At 43.1% G+C, this 18,940-nt stretch overlaps 2 protein-coding genes across 2 annotated transcripts; both read left to right on the top strand.

Annotated features, from left to right (window-relative positions):
* Positions 1-1,049: 1,049 nt before the first annotated feature.
* On the top strand, positions 1,050-2,987 carry LOC121142133 (40S ribosomal protein S29-like). The gene is made up of 2 exons (XM_040751465.1): positions 1,050-1,095; positions 2,740-2,987. Exons 1-2 carry the CDS (start codon positions 1,050-1,052, stop codon positions 2,892-2,894), a joined length of 201 nt encoding a protein of 66 aa, XP_040607399.1. The 3' UTR covers positions 2,895-2,987.
* Positions 2,988-6,115: 3,128 nt separating this feature from the next.
* On the top strand, positions 6,116-12,926 carry Sike1 (suppressor of IKBKE 1). Its single transcript, XM_005076532.4, has 5 exons — positions 6,116-6,356; positions 6,546-6,651; positions 7,805-7,947; positions 9,019-9,132; positions 11,027-12,926. The coding sequence occupies exons 1-5, from the start codon at positions 6,198-6,200 to the stop codon at positions 11,126-11,128; spliced, it is 624 nt and encodes a 207-aa protein (XP_005076589.1). The 5' UTR covers positions 6,116-6,197; the 3' UTR covers positions 11,129-12,926.
* The last annotated feature ends 6,014 nt before the right edge of the window (positions 12,927-18,940 follow it).

The raw sequence follows: 18,940 nt of genomic DNA, 5'->3' as shown, positions 1-18,940 counted from the left end.
CCTGAGTTCAATTCCCAGCAACCATATTGTGGCTCACAACCATCTGTAATGAGATCTGGTGCCCTCTTCTGGCTTGAAAAGATACATGAAGGCAGAACACTGTATATATAATAAATAAGTTTTTGTTTTTTGTTTTTTGTTTTTTTTTTTTGAGACAGGATTTTTCTGTGTAGCTTTGGAGCCTATCCTGGCACTCACTCTGTAGACCAGGCTGGCCTTGAACTGACTCTGCTTCCCAAGTGCTGGGATTAAAGGCATGAGCCACCAACACCTGGCCATAAATAAATAAATCTTTTAAAAAACAGTTCTTGGGTGAGTTCGAGGCCGGGCTGGACTGACAGCCTCCAAAACAATACAAAGAAACCCTGTCTCATAAAACCAAAAAAAAAAAAAGTTCTTGGCTAGGGAATGGTGCTACCCATAGTGGATGATTCTTCCCACCTCAATTAATACAATCAAAGATCAAAGATAATCCCCCACAGACATTTCTGTGTGTCAGCCTGATCTAGACCACCCTCTTGGTCTAGATGTTTTAGATTTTTTCAATTGGTAAGTAAGGCAATCACAGACAGGTTATAGACACTTTCTCTGATGAAAGATGCTTGGATCGGGGTTCGAAAAAATGACAGATATTTGAGTTGGGCTTTAAAGGATCACAGTCATAAATAAAAGAATACATCAGGTTAGCATGCAGAAAAAAATGTAGTAATTCCTGAAACCATAAGACATATGAAAACATCTGTTGGGCATGGTGGCACAGACATTTACCCCCAACTATCAGGAGGCAGAAGCAGGTATCCTAAGTTCCAGGACAGCCAGGGCTATATTGGGGTTGGGGATGACAGACTCCTTTTGATATTTAACAGAGAAATCATTTCAAAAGAGAGAGTGACATGGAAAATATATTTGAAGAACTTAGAAAGCCAAAATTCACAAAAGAATGATCTTAAGGGAAAAGGGCAAAGTAATCTCCAACCTGGTAACAACACTGGCTGTTTACACATGCCTAAAACACAGGAAACAGTCTATGAGTAGCCCTTTTTGCTATGATGGTGATAAAGGAGGAGGAAGAGGAGGAGAAGGAGAAGGAGGAGGGTGATGATTAAAGACATTTTGGGGGATGGAAAGATGCCTAAACAGTTAAAACCACTTGCTGCTGTTTCACAGGACTTGGATTTATTTCCTAGCACCATATAGCTGCTCACAATTGTCAGTAACTCCAGTTCCAGGGGGATTTGTTGTCTTCTGGCTCTGATGGTGGTACATGCCCACAGTGCACTTACATGCATGCAGATGAAACACTCATACATAAAGTTTAAAAATAAAAAAACAAAAACCCAGGCATGGTGGCATAAGCCTTTAATCCCAGTACTTGGGAGGCAGAGGCAGGTGGATCTCCATGAGTTCAAGGCCAGCCTGATCTATAAAGAAAGATCCAGGATAGCCAGGGCTACAGAAAGAAACCCAATAAAACAACAACAACAATAACAAATAACAAGAATTTAAAGGTAATTTGGTGCTTTGGGTGGATATATTCAATTTAAGTTTTGATACTATTTTTCTATTTTTAAATTTTATTAATTTTTACAATGATTATCTGTTCAAACACATGTTGGGGTGCACACGCATACCACAAAGTACATGCATGCTGAGGTTAGAGGACAACTTGCCAACAGAAGTTCTCTTCAATCACATAGATCTCAGGATTGAAATTCAGGTTGCCAGGCTGAGCAGCAAGAACCTTTACTCTCTGAAACGTCTCACCAGCCCTACTTTTATTCTATTAATAAAGATGACACATTAAGTCAAACCAACCAGAAAATCCCTCCTTTACTTTTTAAAGGAAAAAAAGTCTTTTAAAAAAAGATACCCAAAATGCTCACATTGTGTAGGAGTCACTTGACATTCCTTAACCTTTACTAAGAATACTGACAATCTTGAAACCTTGCAGAAGCATTGGCAACAGTCCAGGGGTGGAATTCAACTACACAGCCACTGATGAGCCACATGGGAGTAGCAAGTTAAGTCATAACCCTGTCAGTATGCCCCACATATACAAAACTACTCACAATTTTTTAAAGTTTATTTATTTATTTAAAGAGATAGAGGAGGGAGAGAGTTAGTTCTGGTGACTGGTGGAGGTCAGAGAAAAACCCCTGGGCATGACTCTCTCCTACCAACTTGTAGGATCCAGGACTCAAACTCAGGTCGTCTACTGTGTGCAAGAACCTCTCACTGCTGAGCAATCTCACTTATTATCTATTAATTATTTTTATCATTTATTTATAGGAGTTTGGGCACAGAGGTCAACTTATGAGTGCATCCTGGGGATAGAACAAAGGCAAGCACCTTTATCCACTGAGCCCTCTTGCTGGCCCCAAAAGATTTGATAAGAAAAGAAGTAGCCAGGTGGTGGTGGTGGCACACGTCTTTAATCCCAGCACTAGTGCCAGGACAACTGGGGCTAAACCGAGAAACCCTGTCTTGAAAAACCAAAAAGTAAGAAAGTAAGGGAGGGAGGGAGGGAGGCAGGGAATGAAGGGAGGGAGGGAGGGAAGGAGGCAGGGAGGGAGGGAGGGAGGGAAGGAAGAGGAAGGAGGGAGGGAGGGAGTGAGGGAAGGAAGAGGAAGGAGGGAGGGAGGGAGGGAAGGAAGGAAGGAAGGAAGGAAGGAAGGAAGGAAGGAAGGAAGGAAGGAAGGAAGGAAGGAAGGAAGACCTTTCCTCTTTGGTCGGCTGAAGGCAAGACTGGTCACCAGCAGCTCTACTGGAAGTTCCGCCAGGGCTCTTGCTCTTGCTGCTTCTGCTCTAACCACCACAGCCTGATCTGGAAACACGGGCTGAACATGTGCTTCCGTCAGTATGCGAAGGGCATAGGCTTCATTAAGTTGGACTAAGCAACCTTGAATGGATTATTCAAGACTGTCTACCCAGTGAAACAGATCACGCTAGTCTTTGTACATAAAGAATAAAAAGATGAAGACCTTCAAGAAAGAAAGAAAGGAAGGGAGCCGGGCGTTGGTGGTGCACGCCTTTAATCCCAGCACTCGGGAGGCAGAGGCAGGTGGATCTCTGTAAGTTCGAGACCAGCCTGGACTACCAAGCGAGTTCCAGGACAGCCTCCAAAGCCACAGAGAAACCCTGTCTCGAAAAACCAAAAAAAAAAAAAAAAATTTCTCAGCCGGGCGTTGGTGGTGCACGCCTTTAATCCCAGCACTCGGGAGGCAGAGGCAGGTGGATCTCTGTGAGTTCAAGGCCAGCCTGGTCTACAGAGCGAGTTCCAGGACAGCCTCCAAAGCCACAGAGAAACCCTGTCTCAAAAACCAAAAAAAAAAAAAAAAAAAAAAAGAAAGAAAGAAAGAAAGAGAGAAAGAGGGAGGGAAGCAAGCAAATAAACTTACGCAACTCAAATTTCCAACTTATTAAAAGTTGAATTTGTTCTGTTCATAGAAATTGTCATTTACACTGGGTTTTGTTTACTTTGTTGTTGGATTGTTTGTTTTGTTTTGAGATAGGGTTTATCTGTGTAGCTTTGGTTGTCCTGGAACTTGCTCTATAGACCAGGCTGGCCTCAAACTCAAAAATGCCCTGGCCAGCAGGGCACAATGAGTTCGAGCCCAGCGGAACCTGGAATGAATGAGACAAGAGACAAGGGTGAGATGGACAGCAAGACAACATGGCTGATGGAGCTGCCGTTTAATGAAAGTTCTGTACAGGCTTAAATAGGGGGAAATGAGGTAGGGGATGGGGCAGGAGACTGCAGGACAGTGAGGGAGTGGCCGTTGCCTAGTAACCAGGCCACTGAAGGTAAGCAGGTAACAGGTGTTGGCAAGGTTAAAGGGTCGCAGAGGGAGGGGGTTAAGTGATCTAATTGTGGAATGTTTCCTTCCTGCCATAAGCTGTTTCTTGTGAGCCCAAGTTCTATTCATTAGGAAGCTGGGGAGAGGACAGACTATTCTTTAAAAAGGACTGACACTATTTACAAGAGGTTTTAAATAACAATGATCGCTCCCAACACAGAAATATGCCTGCCTCTGCCTCACAAGTGCTGAGATTAAATATGTGCACCACCACCAGCTGCCTGTTTATATTGCATACTGAATTAAAAACTTAGTGTATCACTTGCTGTTGTCCCCACTAACTCCCACGAGTTCCCTGCCTTCTACACTCAGATTTATGGTCATCCCAAGACAATAATAAACCAGTAAAACACCATCTGGAATCCATACTGTTTTCTTTTCTGTCCTCGAGAGAGTCACAGCTCTTGGGTGTGTTCTACTGGATAAGGGAACTGTCACCTCACTTGTATGTCATTATATTCTTGGATGCCACATCCCTAAGTCCATACAGTCCCAGAGCTCTACCATCCTCGCAGTCTAATCTTAAAGCTTTTTTTTTTTTTTTTTTTTTTTTTGGTTTTATGAGACAGGGTTTCTCTGTATTGTTTTGGAGGTTGTCCTGGAACTAGCTCTGTAGCCCAGGCTGGCCTCGAACTCAGAGAGATCAGCTTACCTCTGCCTCCCAAGTGCTGGGATTAAAGGCATGTGCCACCACCACCGCCTGGCTAATCTTAAAGCATTTACAGCATCCCAAAACATAGCTTCGATTTGAGACCTGAAGTACATGCACACATACTCATGCTTGCCAAGTCCTTGAAGCAAGGCAAAGGATCCAACAGGTATACAGTGCCAAACATGTAAGAGACAAATCAACTATGCTGTCCACAAGTTTAATATTATCATACATTGCAGCTGACATCAAGGGAGGTCCCTCACTCCTCACCTTCAGACCTATACTATTGGCAAACTGAAAACCTGTCCCCATCTCAACCCTTTCAAATGTCCTAACCTATACTTGTATGCCTTACTTAAGGTTATTTGGACTGCTAGCATGACTTTCAAGTGTCCCCCAACTGCTCCAAAACCGAGGGGATTTGTATCCCTTAATACCCAGCCCACATCTTCTAAGCCCTCATTCTGTATGACTTCAGGGTTGTCCACTCAAGTGTTTCTAATCTGGGAAAGCCTCCCTGGAAATGTACACTAACATACCTCAGTCTTCGCTGCAAACTCTTTCCAGGCTGTTATCATCTCTCTCTCTCTCTTGTTTTTTGTTTTTCGAGACAAGGTTTCTCTGTATTGTTTTGGAGGCTGTCCTGGAACTCGCTCTGTAGACCAGGCTGGACTCGAACTCACAGAGATCAGCCTGCCTCTGCCTCCCGAGTGTTGGGATTAAAGGTATGTGCCACCAATGCCCACCTCCAGAGGCAATCTCTTAACACACTTTTTACAAATGTAAAATTTTTGCAATAGGCACCTCCCCAAATCCCAAAATACAGCTAACATCACGTGTTTGTAAATATTCTGCTGAACTCGAGATATAAGAGACTGGAGCATGAGGGTGGGGAGGGTGATTATCAGGAACAAAACATTATTGTTCTATTGTCCTAGAAATCTACCCTTTACCCAAGAATTCTGTGACAGCCATCTTTAGTCACCCACAGTGCTGTAGATGGCAGATTCCTTCCCAAAGTCAAGAGGCTTTTTAACACTGCATTAAGGAAAGTTTCCCGTGTGTGCGTGCGTGCGTGTGTGTGTGTGTGTGTGTGTGTGTGTGTGTGTGTGTGTGTGTGTGTGTCGGTGTGTGACTGTGCCTATTTGTTTGTATACACAGGTGCAGTTGTGTATGTGGAGGTCAGAGGACAACCTCAGTCACTGTTCACCTTTTAAAGGAAGGGGGAGGGAGGGAGGGAGGGAAAAAGACAGGAGGGGAGGGTAGTAGGAAGGGAAGAAGGGGTGGAAAGGAAATGAAGGACAAAGAGGAAGGGAGGAGGGAGGAAGTGAGAGGTTCCAGTGTATTTTACCACTTGTTGGGGGTGTTTCATCGATTTGTTGAAAATCCTTGATTAAATAACAAACCACATCCATCAAAACCAGAAGAAAAGGAGACCTGAGACAGGAACAGCTGTAACATCGTGAAGAAGCAGGATGTGGACCAAGTCGACCTCTGCTGCTCCACCCAAGAAAAGCTATTGGGGAAGAATGAGGTTACCGAGATTCCGCAACTGCGCAGGCGCCACCAGGCTACCAAGGTGCCTTTAAGGCGTGCCCGGAAGTGACGCGATCGCGCTGATTCCCAAACTGGGGAAGGGCTGAGCGAATCGCTGAGGCTAGCGGGCCGGGCGGGCGTCCTCGGCCACTATGAGCTGCACGATCGAGAAGATCCTGACCGACGCCAAGACGCTGCTGGAGCGGCTGCGCGAGCACGATGCGGCGGCCGAGTCGCTGGTGGACCAATCGGCCGCGCTGCACCGGCGGGTGGCGGCGATGCGGGAGGCGGGCGCGGTGCTGCCAGAGCAGGTCGGGCGGGGCCGGGCCGCGCCCTGGGGGGTGGGCGCTGCGGGGAGCGGGCAGGTGGGGTCGCCGCCTAATTATCCTGGTCGGGAGGGCAGGGAGGGCGTGAGAGCTTCCTGTGCGTTGGGTGGGACAGCTGCCGCCTCTGCAGCACCTGCGTGTGTTTGCAGCGGCTTAATCTGTCTCTTTGTCCAGTATCAAGAGGATGCACCCGACGTGAAGGACATGTCTAAATATAAACCTCACATTCTGCTGTCTCAAGAGAATACCCAGATTAGAGACTTGCAGCAGGAAAACAGAGGTTAGTCGTGCTGTGTGTGTGTGCAGTAATACTTTGAACGTTCTTACACAAATGCCTGAATAGTTCAGAAGCTTGCACATTCATAACTTTATTAAGGGTCAGTGCTTAAGAGGGTCATCTGGTAACAAAGTCTATTAGGTTACTCTTTTTTAAGTCTTTGAATGATGACTTTGAAAGATTTGTTTAGTAGAGTTGAGTTGTTAGGTGGTTGGGGTGGGCACATACCAGATGGAGGCTTATATAACTAAAATTCAGAGTCTCAAAATGTAATATTCCGATATAAATTAGAGTGAACACTAAAGTTAATATCGAAGTGGGGTTTTTTTATTTTATTTTATTAATATTCCTGGGCAAGATGGAAGGCCAGAACATTCTTAGGGTTGGTAATGACAGCAGTATAGCAGTTGTCTTGCAGAGACCTTTTTACATCTTCCATTACCTTATATTCCCCTGTCATCATTTTGAAGTCCACAACCCAAGTGTTTACACAACACAGTTAAGAAACAGATTCACGCTGGGTAGTGGTGGCGCACGCCTTTAATCCCAGCACTCGGGAGGCAGAGGCAGGCGGATCTCTGTGAGTTCAAGACCAGCAGTTCCAGGACAGCCTCCAAAGCCACAGAGAAACTCTGTCTCGAAAAACCAAAAAAAAAAAAAAAAAAAAAAAAAAGAAACAGATTCACATGAACCAGCAAGATGGCCTAGCAGGTAGGTAATGGCACTAGCCTGAAGAGCCAAGCCTGAGGACAAGAATGCCATCCAAGGACCTATGTGGGGGAAGGAGAGGAATGACTCCTGGAAGTTGTTCTCTGACCATACATGTACACTGTGGTGCTTGCACACAAATAGACAAAATGTAGTGATTTTTTTTATGGGCTCATTTTGCTTCTGAGTCTTAATTAAGCAAGTAAATGAAAAAAAATGAATTCAAATCCATATCTTGTGATTACATAGCCCGTGTTACTTCTACAAAACTCCACTGCCTAGAAAGTTGTTTTCCAGGTAGACTTTACTCTCTTCTGTGGGCTGGAATACCAGTTTCCAAGTTTGGATTCACAATATCCCATGGAGTATCAGCAAGTCCCAGCTGTTAGGAGGTTTGCCTTGAGACCTGTTATAGACATCATTGCCCAGATGTTTGCTTTTTTGTTAGAGCTGTGGGTTTCCTTGGAGGAACACCAGGATGCTTTGGAACTCATCATGAGCAAGTACCGGAAACAGATGTTACAGTTAATGATTGCTAAAAAAGCGGTGGATACTGAACCAGTTCTGAAAGCTCACCAGTCCCACTCTGCAGTAAGGAAACACTGATGAATAAATTATAGATAAGCCAAACTGAAATCTTGAGCTTGTTGTTTTGTTTGCAGGAAAGCATGTTCCTCTTTCATGGTTTTCATAGTCACTCTGTATCTGGCTGAGGCTTTGTGGAGATATGAATAAAAGAAGGGGACAGGGACTTCTCACGTCCTTTTGAGTGATATCACCTCCCTCACCAAGATCTCATTCAATCTGAGATAGGACGCTTTAGAGTTGTAGGCCAACCTGGGCTACATAGCAAGCTAGATAGGAAGCAAGATGGCAGCTAGCGTGGAAGGCGCTCCGCGAATACTTTGCTGATTACTTGTATGTTCTACTAAACCATAAGTTTTGTAGTGCTGAGGTCATGAGTTCAGTTTTATCCATATCTTCCACATAGCAAGTAGTCTAATTTCATTCAATTATTCGCATTATGTTACTGGTGGTGTGAGGGGAGTCTTCTTTGTTTTATGGCAGTTCCTCCCTTTAATTGCTTACTATTTAATTTGGAAAAAATAGTAACTAGTTTTCAGTTTCTATGGTACTTACTTGTTATATATTTGCATGTATTATGTATTCTAATTTTTAGTTCTTAAATTGGAACCTACTGTTTGCTACAGTGAAAGATGCAATACATTTTATCTCCCATTCCATTGGGTGCATTCTAGGCAACTGGGATGTCTTTAAATATCTAAATATTTGAGTTATTGTTTTTGTTACTTTGGAGGAGGGGGAGAGACTCACTAGGTCCTATTTAGTCCAGGCTGGCATCTTAACTCCTAATCCTTCCTTCTCAGTGTCCCAAGGACAAGGATTACGGGTGTGTGCCACCATACACATAGCATCTGGGTGACAGATGATCTTTAGAAAATGGAAATTATTTGACATATCACAGATTTATATTATTGTGGCTCGAAATGTAGTGTAATTGAAGTGTAACTTCTGTAGCATGTACTAAATGAACCCTTCCCAGTTTATTTCTGCAAGGTTTTAATAGACTTAAAATTCGTAATGCAAATGTTTTTCATGGTCTTTGTAACTAAAGACTATTTTATCATCTTATTTCCACAGGAAATTGAAAGTCAGATTGATAGAATCTGTGAAATGGGAGGAGTGATGAGGAAAGCAGCTCAGGTGGATGATAATCAGTTTTGCAAGATTCAGGAAAAACTAGCTCAACTAGAGGTAAGGTGGTTGCTGTTTAAGTTCACCCCTTTTCAAAGTTTTTATAGGGCCTCAGAATATGTCATCACTATACTGTCAGTGCATTGTATTTACATTTTCCTTTTTATAAGAATGTCTCGAAAAAGGAAAGGGGCTTGTCTCAAAATGTGGTCTGGATTGACCTAAAACTCAAAATTGTCCTGCATCAGCCTCCTATGTTGCCTTAGTAGTATTATGCTAGCAATAATACTAGCAGTATTGGTATTCTCTCTGTCCTAATGGTTTAAAATTAAATTTTCTCCTTTATACCCTTTTCATGGAAATAAAGCAGTGCAATCAACAGCAATCAATGAAAGTCCCAATTGTGGGACTGAGGACAGAGCTCAGTTGGTAAGATGCTTGTGTAGCATACAAAAAGCAGCCAGGCGTTGGTGGCGCACGCCTTTAATCTCAGCACTTGGGAGGCAGAGGCAGGCGGATCTCTGTGAGTTCGAAGCCAGCCTGATCTCCAGAGCCTGTTCCAGGACAGGCTCCAAAACATTACAGAGAAACCCTGTCTCAAAAAAACAAAAACAAAAAAAGCATACAAAAAGCCCTGGGTTCAGTACCCAGTACCACAGATATACTGAGTATGATGGTGCATAGCTATAACCCCAGCTTTTGGGAGATAGAAGATATATATGTGGGTGGGTGGGGTGGGTGTGTTTGTGTGTGTTTTATATATTTAATGTATTATTAATAATACATATTTAAAAAGCAGAGAGAGAAGGAAGAACAGGTTATATGTAATCTGAAATCCTTCATGTGCCATAATAGAAGTCAAATAGATAATATCTAAACTTTTTTTTTAAAGATTTTATTTATTATTGTGAATACAGTGTTCTGCCTGCATGCTAGTCAGAAAGAGGACACCGAATCTCATTACAGATGGTTGTAAGCCACCATGTGGTTGCTGGGAATTGAACTCAGGACCTGTGGAAGAACAGTCAGTGCTCTTAACCTCTGAGCCATCTCTCCAGCCCGATAATATCTAAACTTAATGGTCAAGAAGTAGCAGTACAGAAGCTGGGCAGTGGTATTGTACATCTTTTATCCCAGCACTTGGAAGGCAGAGGCAGGCAGGTCTCTGAGTTCAAGGGCAACCTGGTCTACAGAGTGAGTTCCAGGATAATCAGGGCTATACAAAGAAACCCTGCCTAAAAAAAAAAGAAAGAAAGAAAAGAAAAAAAACTGGGGGTTGGAAAGATAGCTCAGTGGTGTAGCTCAGTTAATAGTAAAGTGCTTACTTAGCAATCATGAGGCCCTGGCTTCGATCCCGACACTTTACAAACTAGGTGTGGTAGCACGCACCTACAGTCACAGAGCTAAAGAGTTAGTGACAGGAGAATCGAGAGTTTTGAGGCTAGTCTGGGATACTTAGTGAGTTTAAAGACAGCCTCTGCTGTGTAAGACCCTGTCTCCAAAAAACATACAAGGAGCTGGAGAGATGGCTCAGCAATTAAGAACACCTGCTGCCCTTGGGAAGATCTGGGTTTGGTTCCCAACACCTACATGGCCACTCACAATCATTCCTCAATATTCCAGGGGATCTGACTCCCTTTCCTGACCTCCAAGGATACCAGGCATGTATGTACTGCATGCATACACAGAGACACATACATGCATAAAAACACATAAATAATGTGAGTAAAACCATGTTGTTGGTGGGTTTTTTTTTTGGTTTTTCGAGACAGGGTTTCTCTGTATTGTTTTGGAGGCTGTCCTGGAATTCACTCTGTAGACCAGGCTGGCCTCGAACTCAAAGAGATCCGCCTGCCTCTGCCTCCTGAGTGCTGGGATTAAAGGCGTGTGCCCCAAACAATATATTCTGACACAGTTTAACAGTTAAAATACAGGAAATATCTTTTTTTCCCAGCTTGAAAATAAGGAGCTTCGAGAATTACTGTCCATCAGCAGTGAGTCTCTTCAGGTTGGAAAGGAAAATCCTGTGGATCCTGCTTCCCAGCCCATCAAATAACTGAACTGAATGCTGGCTGCAGACGGCCCGACCAGGAAAGGAGTGACTGCCTCTCCCTAAGATGTGTCCATTCACGTGTCTGCCGCAGACTTGATTCAGTGTTGATCAGAGGGACAAGATGGCAGTTTGGAATTGACACTTGCTGTTCATTATCCACAAAACAGTTTGGGGTACATTAGTAAAATAGAGGCGTCTCACCATTCCTTTGTCAGAAATTACGTTTAGTTTGACTCTGGGACCTGAATTTATATAAACTATTTTCAGTTCATTTTTGTTTTTCATATCTCTGAAACTCCGAACATTTTATTATAAAACCAGTGATTTTATTTTATATAGGATTATAAAAATTCTAAGAATTTTTTAGATCAGACTTTTAAAAAGTACATGTTTGGTGTAAATCTGGATTTCTTTTTCCACTTCAAAAGTAACTTGACTCCCAGAAGCAGACTGTCAGACCTTCTGAATTACATGACTCACCTGTGGAGTTTGGATTTGCTCTGGTGCTAGGAGCTGGCACTTCGTGGTCAGGTGTCTTCACTCTTTTTGGCTTTTCAAGACAGGGTTTCTCTGTATTGTTTTGGAGATTATCCTGGAACTCGATCTTTAGACCAGGCTGGCCTCGAAGTCACAGAGATCCGCCTTCCTCTGCCTTCCAAGTGCTTGGATTAAAGGAGTGCGCCACCAACACCCGGCCAGATGTCTTCACTCTTAATTTAAGAGAATCTATTACTAGTCCCCAGGAAATATACTTGAAAACAAGTCACCTAGGTTTGGGTTGTTTCTCCTCCTACCCGTCCCCCCAAGGGTCACTCAGTCATTCAGAGAATTCTGAGGAACTTGGACCGGCCTCGTCATGTACAGTCCCACGTGAGCACTTGATTTAAATGCCAACAGTTGCTTTTATTTATTTGATCAAGTCGTCAGTTTTCCATTTTGTTTGCCTAGGGAGTCTTCAGCTTAGGTGGTTTGCCAGCTATGAAGAACATATCAGATTTCCCCACGTCATAGTTGAAACACAGCTGTGGTGTCGAAGAATGGCAGGGCTTGGATGGCTTACCACCCGCAGGAGTAATCTACTAATTCCTTTGTCAGCCTTCCCTGTCTTGGTTTACTCAAATTTGTAAATAATTCCTTTTGCACTATTTGTTTGCCCAAAATGGCTGAAGAAGTATTAATGCTGTCAATATTTGCTGATACTAAGCACCATACCACATGAGAAAGATTGTCTTAAAGAAAAAGGGTCTAATGTTTTATGTGTTGTAAAGCTTCTTTGGTAGGTCAAAAGAACTAATTCCAGCTAAAGCAACAACATCTATCCAGAATGTTCTGAGTCCATCTGATCCCAGAAATACCTGTGGACTTTAATTAGAGTAGTGGGCAGCTCCAGCTGTATACCTTGAAGGACCCCTAAGTGCCCGAAGTGTACTCCACAAGCCCCTCAGGAGCAGCTGACCTCTGCCACTCGTCAGCTGGCAGTCAGGGAAAACGGTCGTGTTAGCAGACAGTGTCTCAGCAGTGGACACAGTACACTTTATCTGCCTTATGTTCCTCTTTACATCTTAGCCACTAGAATCTGTTCCTTTTAGTCCTGGGGATATACTGAGCTTCCAGTGCCCTGTGTCATATAAATTGTCTGGTGTTAATGCTGTGAAGGTGATACAAAGTAACATATTGAGTGGAGAAGGAATGTTCTTCACTTTGTGTGAAGGTGTTAATGTCTTTTGCAGTGGATGGAAGAATTTAGTGTATGAAATTTTAGTATGAAATTATCTTTGCTAATAAAAATGTCTCTTGGGAAGATTTGCTAATTTTACTGAGTAAAGTGTCTAATTAAGTGTAGAGGAGCTGGGTAGTGGTGGCACATGCTTTTAATCCTAGCACTCAGGAAGCGGAAACAGGATCTCTGAATTTGAGACCAACCTGGTCTACAGTGTGAGTTCCAGGACAGCCAAGGCTGCACAGAGAAACACTTGTCTTGAAAAAAAAAAAACAAACAATGCCGGGTGGTGGTGGTGGTGCTGCTGCTGCTGCACTCCTTTAATCCCAGCACTCGGGAGGCAGAGGCACAGGAGGATCTCTGAGAGTTGGAGACCAGCCTGGTCTACCAGAGCTAGTTCCAGGATATCCTCCAAAGCCACAGAGAAATCCTGTCTCGAAAAACCGAAAACAAAAAAGTGTAGAGGGTCTTTTTCACATATATAGCAACCTTGTCAAGTGACATAGATTTCATAAGCAGTTTGCAGTTAGCACAATATAGTCACAGTATAACCTTGCAAACAGCATATTAATAAGGTATTCATTGCAGAAGTACTATATGCATAATTTATCATTGAGTTCTATTTTCATGTTCCTTAGAATGTGGTTCACTCACCTACTGAAATAGAAATTTTTGGATGGAATCTGGAATTTACATTTCAATAATCATGCCAGAAAATGACAGTACTAGTTGAAGAGTACATCTATTAATGACAGTGAGATGACTCAGCAGATAAAGGTGCTTACCACAAAACCTCATGGCCTGCATTCAATCCCGGGAACCCATATGGTGGAAGGAGAGAACTAACTCCTGCAAGTTATCTTCTGACCTCCCATCCACAAACAACAAATTATTTGTATTGGTCTGTGCAACTAGGAGTTATATGAGTTGCGGGGGAGAGCAGACTAAGACTTTTAAAAAGAACAGCATGGTAAAGAGAGTCAAGTATACATAGAGAGTTGGAGATGTAACAGCTGGTGTGGCACTTGCCTGGCATTCACAGAGTGGTAGCTTTCATACTTAGCACCAGATAAACTAGGCATGGTTAGACATGCCTGTAATCCCAAAACTTGGAGGCAAAGACAGGAAAATCAGGAATCCAACCTGGGCTACAAGAGACTCTGTCTTTAAAAAATAAAAATGTGCATATAATTATGGTGTAGTATGACAAATCTTGAATTTGGAGTGCTATCCATCAGCTCTGTAAGCCTCTGTGTCTGCAGCAGAGACTGGGATCCTCACTGCAAACATCCTCTAAAAGCATCAGACACAAACCTCTAATTCTCATTTCCTGGCTGCCCAAGAAATCTTGAGAAATACTTTTTTGCTGCCCAAGAGATCTTGAGAAATACTTTTTTTTTTTTTTTTTTTTTTTTTTTTTGCTTTTTTGAGACAGGGTTTCTCTGTGGCTTTGGAGAGTCTAATGAACTCAATCTGTAGACCAGGCTGGCCTCGAACTCACAGAGATCCGACTGCTTCTGCCTCCCGAGTGCTGGGATTAAAGGCGTGCGCCACCAACGCCCGTCGAGAAATACTTTTAATAAAGCCTGGTCTACCAGTGAGTTCCAGGACAGGCTCCAAAACAATACAGTGAAACCCTGTCTCGAAAAAACAAAAAAAAACAAAAAACAAAAAAAAAACCTATCCTGAATTAGTCAGGTGATGGTGGAGCACACCTTTATTCCCAGTACTTGGGAGGCAGAGGTAGGCCCATTTTGTGAGTTCAAGGCCAGCCTGGTTTACAGAGTGAGTTCCAGAACAGCAAGGGCTATTGTTACACGGAGAAATTATGTCTCAGAAGAAAAAAAGAGAAAAGAAATCATTCCCAGTACTGGGACTAAGACTTGCCTACTATATGCAAAACCCTGGTTCAATCCCCAGGACAACAAAAACAAAGCCAGAATATTACCAGTGCTAGCCAGGCAAGGCAGCCCACACCTTTAATCCTAGCATTCTGGCTAGAGTCAGCAGCAGGCAGATCTCTATGAGTGGTAGGTCAGCCAGGTCTACATGTCAAGTTCCAGAATAGTCAGGGCTACATAGTGAGACCTGTCTCAAAACAAACCAACATAATTTTTAAACAAATGTTTTTTTCACTTGTTTATTTGAGTTCCTACTTCTCCCTATTCCTGCCCTACTTTTTTTTTTAATAGCTTTAATCATGGGTAAAAAAAACACAACTATATATCTCTTAGGCAATCCGTTCTTCACCTCTGTTCCTTTATGAATTTCATAGACATGGCATCATACTGTACTGTATATAGTCTAGAGATTGGAATTTTCTTCAGTTGGTGTATTCATAAGATTCATTTTATTGTAGACAGTTGTCATTTTTTCAATGATATGTTTCATTATGTGACTATAAAATGTTGTTAAGAAATACTGTATATGAAGTTGGAGCTTAGTGGTAAACATGTGCCTAGCATGTAGAAGGCCTGAGTTCAACCCAACACACACATGCACACACAGGAAGGGAGAGAGAGAGATGCTATAATAAAGTACATTTTTTTAGCTGGGTGATATCCACCTTTAATCCCAGCACTTGGGAGGCAGAGATAGGCAGATCTCTGTGAGTTCGAGGCCAGCCTGGTCTACAAGAGTTAGTTCCAGAACAACCTCCAAAGCCACAGAGAAACCCTGCCTGGGGGGGGGGAAGGTGCCTCATAATGGACTTTCAGGGTGAATTCAGGAATATTAGTCACTAACTCAGTGAAAAGCAGACCCATGGTTTCACTTTTTGTCACTCTCCAAGCACATTGAAAAGGAAACAGAACCTTCAGAGTTTAGCTGTGCCCAGCATTTCTTCTAGCTTTTGTTGTTTGACTTTCTTGGGGAGTCTACTCCAAAGGAATGATCAGCCAAGCAGTGGTGGCACATACTGTTAATCCCAGCACTTGGGAGGCAAAGGCAGGTGAATCTCTGTGAGTTCCAGACCAGCCTGGTATACAGATCGAATTCCAGAACAGGCTCCAAAGTCACACACAGAAACTCTGTCTCGAAAACCAAAGAAATTAAAAAAAAAGCAAAAGGAAGGAAGGAAGGAAGGAAGGAAGGAAGGAAGGAAGGAAGGAAGGAAGGAAGGAAGGAAGGAAGGCGATTCTGCTCAAGGCTAACTAATGAAACAGAGTTTTGTGTAGATATAGAGCATGGGCAGTTTACTGCCAGTTGCACACAGAAGGCCTCTCACGATGGTCCAGGCAATTGTTAATCGTTTGCTGCTTGTATATCCTCAGGGAGAGGAGAAGTCTTCTGAGTTGTGCTGGTTGTCACCCTTGCATGCCTGGAGGACAAGATTCTTTAACACTTTACCTCTTTCCTCTAGCTCTTCCCCTCTTTCCACTCTTTTGAGATGTTCCTTGAGCCTCGGAAAGGCATGTGGCCATTGTGTCTCAGCAACAGGCGATATTCCCAGCAATTTGACTGATTGTGAATCTGAAATCACTGTCACAGTAAAGGTTTTCTTGCTACATGGGCAGCTTCTCTTACTAACTGCCTTCTGGGTATTGATGTTTATGCAGAGATTAGTGCTTTGTTTTGATTAGTTTTTTTGTTGTTGTTGTTAACTTGACACGAGCTGGTTTCTCCAGGAAGAACATCCTTTGAGAAAACACCTCGTATTCAATTAGCTTGTGGGCAAGCATGTGTATGGAGTGAGAGCCTGGCCATTGTGTAGGCAGTGCCATCCCTGGGCAGGTAGGTAGTCCTGGGAAGTATGAAAAGGGAAATTGAAGCGCATCTTTAATCCCAGTACATTGGAGGCAGAGGTAGATGACTCTGTGAGTTCAAGGCCAGCCTTGTCTACAAAGACCAGGACAGCCAGAGCTGTTACACAGAAATACCCTGTCTGGGGGTGGGGCATGAGGGTGTGAGTCTGGGGAACAAGCCAATAAACAGTATTCCTCTGTAGTCTCTCTTTAGTTCATGCCATGAGTCCCCTTAGATTATCCAAGTTGCTTTTGGTCATGGTGTTTTATCACAGCAATAGAAACCAGCTGCCTTTTGCAGTGGGCATCTTTTAATGCAGAGACTCATAACTGACTGGAGTGGCAAGAACAGATTCGTGGGAAGTGCTCAGCCCAGATGTGACATCTATCCCACCACCTCCTCCAAGGCTCAGGGAATATTACAGAAGAGGGGGAGGGAAAGAAGTGAGTGACAGGGATAGAGAAGGGTGCTGTGAGCTGGAGTCTTCCAGAAACAATATTGACTGAACTCACAGCAGCTTTGACTACCTACACAAGACCTGCATAGAGTCAAACCAGCTAGCATTTCAACACGGATGAGAGAGGATTTTAGGAGGACACCCCCAGCTGAAGAGCTAGTAGAAGTTGAGAGGAGGTGACATTATTTTTCTTTCCGGGCTTTTAGGTTATCCATGTTCCTGTGAATGACCCCACCCCACACCCATACCCATATAGGCAGCACGAATTAGGCTTAGCAGTTTATTTTAAAAAAAAAAGAAAAGACACGAGGGGCTGCAGAGATGGCTCAGCAGTTAAGAGCACTGACTGACTGTTCTTCCAGAGGTCCTGAGTTCAATTCTCAGCAACCACATGGTGGCTCACAACTACCTTGAATGTGATCTGGTGCCCTCAGCTGGCATGCAGGCAGAAGACTGTAAAAAAAAAAAAAAAAAAAAAAAAAAAAAGACATAAAGACAGGAGGCCAATGGGCAGGGAGGTGGGGTTTCCGGGGAGTGGGAGGTTAGGATCAAGACATATATACATGTATGAAATAGTCAAAGAATTTAAAATATTACTTTCAAAATAAATGAATTTGCTCTTCTTTTGGGGGGGGGGTTCGAGACAGGGATTCCCTGTATTGTTTTGATGAATTTGCTTTCTTAGGTCAGTAGTATTGTATTTAGTTCCACCATAATCCAGTTTATACTGGATTATATTAGCTTCTCTCCATCTCCATATACAAAGACACAAATAAGGTCACAGTCTAAGGTTCTGGATGGGTATTGAATTCAGCATAGGGTGGGGGTGGAGGACAGGTATTACCCACCATCAATCTTTAGTCACCAAGGTAGAAATAGTAATTTTAATGATAGAAAATCCCAACAGATCCCAAAAGATTTAGACAATACATTTAAGTACCTTCTACGCCAAGTATAGTGTAATGAGGACATCTCTTCTGTAGTGTTCTTCCAGATGTCATCATAAGCTACTTAATGAGGAGAAGATGGTCTTATGAAACAGTTTAGTGGCTTAGCTATTGTACAAATGCCATAAAGTGTATTTACACAAACCTAGGTGGTATAGGTCCATAGTTGCTAAGTAACAGAACTACTCCCATCCCACAGAAATGAAATTGTACCTTAGCAGTGGCAATTTCTGCTTGACTTTAATTTTTTTTCCTTTTTTTTTGGTTTTACGAGACAGGGTTTCTCTGTATTGTTTTGGAGGCTGTCGGTCCAGCCCGGCCTCGAACTCACAGAGATCTGCCTGCCTCTGCTGCCCGAGTGCTGGGATTAAAGGCGTGTGCCACCACCACCCGACCTTTTTTTCCTTTTTGAACAGAACCTTCCCTTGTAGCCCTGGCTGGCCTGAAACTCTATGTGGACCAGACTATCCTTGAACTCATAGAGATCTGCTTGCCTCTGCCTCTGATGTGTGGAAATTAAAGGCAGGTGCCACCATGCCTGGACTATTTTGGGTTTTTTTGAGACAATATGTCACTATGTATCTCAGGCTGGCCTTGATTTCATGCTTTTCCTGCCTCAGCCTATAATACCTGGATTATAGGAATGTACTCTCAGTAACAATGGAGACTAGAAGGAAGCCCCAGTCACTAACCTAATTAATTCCATTTTATTGTATTTTTTTATTTTTTATTTTTATTTTTTTTTGTTTTTCAAAACAGGGTTTCTCTGCATTGTTTTGGAGGCTGTCCTGGAACTAGCTCTGTAGACCAGGCTGGCCTCGAACTCACAGAGATCTGCCTGCCTCTGCCTCGCGAGTGCTGGGATTAAAGGCGTGCGCCACCAACGCCCGGCTAATTCCATTTTATGATACTATTAGCTGCATTTTATTTCTGAAACGATGTCGTTT

This window comes from Mesocricetus auratus, unplaced genomic scaffold (assembly GCF_017639785.1).
Source record: "Mesocricetus auratus isolate SY011 unplaced genomic scaffold, BCM_Maur_2.0 Super-Scaffold_100009, whole genome shotgun sequence".
NCBI lineage: Eukaryota > Metazoa > Chordata > Mammalia > Rodentia > Cricetidae > Mesocricetus > Mesocricetus auratus.
This window is presented reverse-complemented; position numbering and strand designations above follow the sequence as displayed.

What these genes read in the sequence shown, in the direction of transcription:
- LOC121142133 (XM_040751465.1), top strand. Translation starts at nt 1,050, where the DNA reads ATGGTGATAAAGGAGGAGGAAGAGGAGGAGAAGGAGAAGGAGGAGG. An exon ending in GGAGAAGGAGAAGGAGGAGG is followed by an intron (nt 1,096 to 2,739) that starts GTGATGATTAAA and finishes GGTCGGCTGAAG; the next exon opens with GCAAGACTGGTCACCAGCAG.
- Sike1 (XM_005076532.4), top strand. Translation starts at nt 6,198, where the DNA reads ATGAGCTGCACGATCGAGAAGATCCTGACCGACGCCAAGACGCTGCTG. An exon ending in GCGCGGTGCTGCCAGAGCAG is followed by an intron (nt 6,357 to 6,545) that starts GTCGGGCGGGGC and finishes CTCTTTGTCCAG; the next exon opens with TATCAAGAGGATGCACCCGA. An exon ending in AAAAACTAGCTCAACTAGAG is followed by an intron (nt 9,133 to 11,026) that starts GTAAGGTGGTTG and finishes TTTTTTTCCCAG; the next exon opens with CTTGAAAATAAGGAGCTTCG.